This window comes from Micropterus dolomieu, linkage group LG09, assembly GCF_021292245.1.
Source record: "Micropterus dolomieu isolate WLL.071019.BEF.003 ecotype Adirondacks linkage group LG09, ASM2129224v1, whole genome shotgun sequence".
NCBI classification, from domain to species: Eukaryota; Metazoa; Chordata; class Actinopteri; order Centrarchiformes; family Centrarchidae; genus Micropterus; species Micropterus dolomieu.
This window is the reverse complement of record NC_060158.1, coordinates 10,155,074-10,158,968: the sequence shown is the minus strand read 5'-3', so window position 1 is coordinate 10,158,968 and position 3,895 is coordinate 10,155,074. Positions and strand designations below refer to the sequence as shown.

The 3,895-nt window shown below is 38.2% G+C and overlaps 1 protein-coding gene across 1 annotated transcript in view; it reads right to left on the bottom strand.

Moving 5' to 3' along the window:
• angpt1 (angiopoietin 1) overlaps positions 1-3,895 on the bottom strand; it is a 75,549-nt gene continuing 71,654 nt past the window's right edge. Inside the window, exon 8 of the mRNA XM_046059378.1 lies at positions 1-1,999. Within this exon, the coding sequence (XP_045915334.1) occupies positions 1,987-1,999 (13 nt within the window). The 3' untranslated portion in view covers positions 1-1,986. The remainder of the gene's footprint in view (positions 2,000-3,895) is intronic.

Here is a 3,895-nt window from a genome sequence, read left to right as displayed (position 1 = left end):
TTGAAAACATCAGTGCATCACATGCTCTTTTATTTAATCTAGCAACACAACACTGACCACATGTTACAAAAGATGTTTAAATAAAATCTGCAAATCTGGAATTGAATGAGGTAAAAGCAAAGTTATCAAAGGCACATTTCACCAGGGTTATTATCTTAACTTCTATGTTTTATGCTCAACTTCAAAACACCATTGTACGGAGCAAAACCAGAAAAAAAAAAAGTTTTCCTCAGGAAAGCTGCTTTACGTACACACACATTGAAATTATACAATTTTAGAATGCTAATAAACATGTCAATTGTAGTCTTACAAGTTCCAGATACACTATATCTTCTTGCCACATGTACCTTTAGTAAATACTCCAAAGTAGATTCTGTTGTTATAGGCTGGAGGTTATGAAATATGTGTTCACACGGATCACTTGGTGAAATCATTAATTTCATGCTTCATATCCAACTCCGGCTCCTTTTTTTCCCCCAAAGCTGCATTGATGGGAAACAGAAACTGGCTGGATTCTGAAGTTGTGTCATGTTGATGTCTGTGAAAAATAGTTTGGATGTAACTTGTCTTAATGATCTGCGGTTTGTCTTAAGGTATTTGGTCTTAAAGGGGTTTTATAATGTCCAGATAGAAATAAGATTCAGTAAGCTGAACTTTAACCTCATTCTTTGAGAGTTTTGGACATTTGGGACACCAGCTTAATATAAGCATTTATGTCTTTCAGAAATACATTGGATACCTCTGTGTGTTTTTGAAAATATGCATTACTGGTTGTGAATGCGAACGTGCATTCCCCCCTACACATACTAAGCTCTAATTGTTATATATCACTAATTATATGCTGTATCTGAATTAATTTCCTTGTTTTTCATACTCAGTAGAGGTAAGGTGATCACTCACAATTTGAAACTTGGCAGGTATTCGTAGTTTCTCAGCCAATAACAAAGGCAAGTAGATCTTAGTTCAAAATCTAATCCAGTAATAACCTTACATCTTGCACTCTAAAAATAATCACACTCCGTCAAGACAGTTAGTGTGTAATTGCCAGAAAATACTGCAAGCGTCCCTCATAACTATTACCAATCACTTGCATTTCAAAGTCACCGTAAAACTGGGCATGTGTTTGATACATAATGCAGATAGACAATCAGTATACACTGTACAGTACAAAAGACAATTTCATCTCACTTTGACTATTGTATACAGTTGGGATAACAAAAATAATGCTAAAAACACAATATATATAATACATTTGTAATATTTATGGGCTGCGATCTGTGAGCAACATTTTAATAAAAAAGCTGTATCTCTCATTCTTCTCCTTAGAGCGTTCCAGATAAGTTCTGTCCTGCAGTTTAAGTGTCAGTGCTGCCCTGTGATAGGTGCTTTCCATACAGAAGAGTTCATGTCCTCCATATCATTAAAACACAGGTACCCAGGAAAATTGTGGTTTGACATCATGCTTGAATTCTCATACAAGCTGACCTTATATCAAGCTCTTATGTGCACAAATTCCAGGTGTGACATGACACACCTGAATGCATTTGTCCTTACATAAGGTCATGTTTGTGGAACAGAAATCAGTTCAAGTGAGTCATGTCTTGCTCTGTCTTCCTCCTCATGGTTGCTTTTCAGTTCATTAAGGGGAAAGGTTATGAGGCAACAGTAGCACAGAAATATCAGTTGCTCTGGGGAAGAACCAGGTTGAATAAAAGATTCACTGGACGACGCCCATGGGCAGCGAAATGAGATGAGACAAGAGGATAAAATAGGACATGTTCCCTCTAATGTGCTACATAGCTGTTTGGAAGTTTAACGTTCGGAAGTTTAAAAGACTAGGAGAAGTCCAGGGGGCGGATCATCATGACTGTAGCTCGTAGCGAGTAGCTGGGACCCTTGAAGTAGTGCCACTTGATACCATTCAACTTCCCTATGTGTTGTCCTTGGGTGAAGTACATGCCGTTAAGGTTGGACGGACCACAGGCATCAAACCACCAACCTGAACAGAAAATAAGGACACATAAAATATTATATTGTACATAAAAAACAGAGTAAGCTGAGCTGTGCAAACAGCTGAGCACTTTTATTGGATATCATCAAAAAATATAAATAACGTGCAAAGCATCAGTGCAGAGCAGAACAAATAAGGCTTTAAGTAAGTATTTCTGTTTTTTAAAGGTATTGCGATAAAGTCACCTTAATCATAGGTTTTGTCCTTAAAGGTAAAGGTTGAAAGTTTCCCATGGCCTCTGCCACAGGGCCATGGCAATGGTTCAGACACCATTTCACTGCTATCTGCTCAATGTGTTACTGTCACTGGGTTCATTGGCATGCCAGTACCTGTTGCTGAACACTTTCGGTACCTCTATTTAAAGCAAAGAGTTCATGTGCATGAGCTCCAGTGTGGGGAAAGCATGGGAAACCTTTATTCTCCTACCAACATGACACATTTCCCCGAAGTATATCTGGCATTTAGACAAAAGGTAAATGTGCTTGTATTTAGAGGACAGTTTGATAATTTAAGCCATACTTTGGCTCCCTGTCTCTTTTAGAATGGGCTTTAAAATGTTACTGCTAGTTTACAAGATTCTGATTTTATTCTGTTTTAGCTCCACACTTTTTCAACTGTTTCTCCCTCTATACTCTTACCTGTTGCTTTGGGTCATTGAGAACTAAAGCATTAAATGTACCAGCAGTTAAGACAGAAGTATGGAGAGGCAGTCCTTTCTTATTATAGACCGAAACTATGGTACAACCTATCTATAAATATCCACCATGTAACATCCATAAACTCAGCAGTCTGTGTCCTTACTTTTCTTAAATCTGAAAGGTTGTGGCTGGTTTTGTTGTATTTTAATGTTTTCCTTGAAACCTTTGACATTTTCATATATATATATTTTAGGGGGGATAATAGAATAAACAATAAACAATAAAACAATAGAGAGAGACAATAAAGCGCAGTGAAGAGAGAGAGGATGAAATGCAGCAAAGTGCCGGACTTGAACCCGAAACCTGCGTGGTAAGGACTCTGCCTTGATACGTGGTGCACACTCTTCCACGTAGTAGATATATAGTATAACATAACACCTATTCCTTCCTAGTAATCTGTCATTCAAGTTATATTATAACTAGGGTATATCTGAACTAGTAAACATACCCTCACTGATACAGTCAAATATAGGACTTATGCGTGGCATGGCATGTGTCAGTCACACAGTGACAAATGGCAGCGTTTCTCCTCTCAGACCTAAATACCACTGGGGCCTGCAGTATGACATTTCACAAGACCTGTCAGTAATCAGGAGCAATGTTCTGCCCTTGTTGCTGGCATGGATCACACACATATAAATTTCACATTGATTGCTGCATCATCATAAGACACATACAGTGCCTTGCGAAAGTATTCGGCCCCCTTGAACTTTTCGACCTTTTGCCACATTTCAGGCTTCAAACATAAAGATATAAAACTGTAATTTTTTGTGAAGAATCAACAACAAGTGGGACACAATCATGAAGTGGAACGGAATTTATTGGATATTTCAAACCTTTTTAACAAATAAAAAAATGAAAAATTGGGCGTGCAAAATTATTCAGCCCCTTTACTTTCAGTGCAGCAAACTCTCTCCAGAAGTTCAGTGAGGATCTCTGAATGATCCAATGTTGACCTAAATGACTAATGATGATAAATAGAATCCACCTGTGTGAAATCAAGTCTCCGTATAAATGCACCTGCTCTGTGATAGTCTCAGAGGTCCGTTTAAAGCGCAGAGAGCATCATGAAGAACAAGGAACACACCAGGCAGGTCCGAGATACTGTTGTGGAGAAGTTTAAAGCCGGATTTGGATACAAAAAGATTTCCCAAGCTTTAAACATCCCAAGGAGCACTGTGCAAGC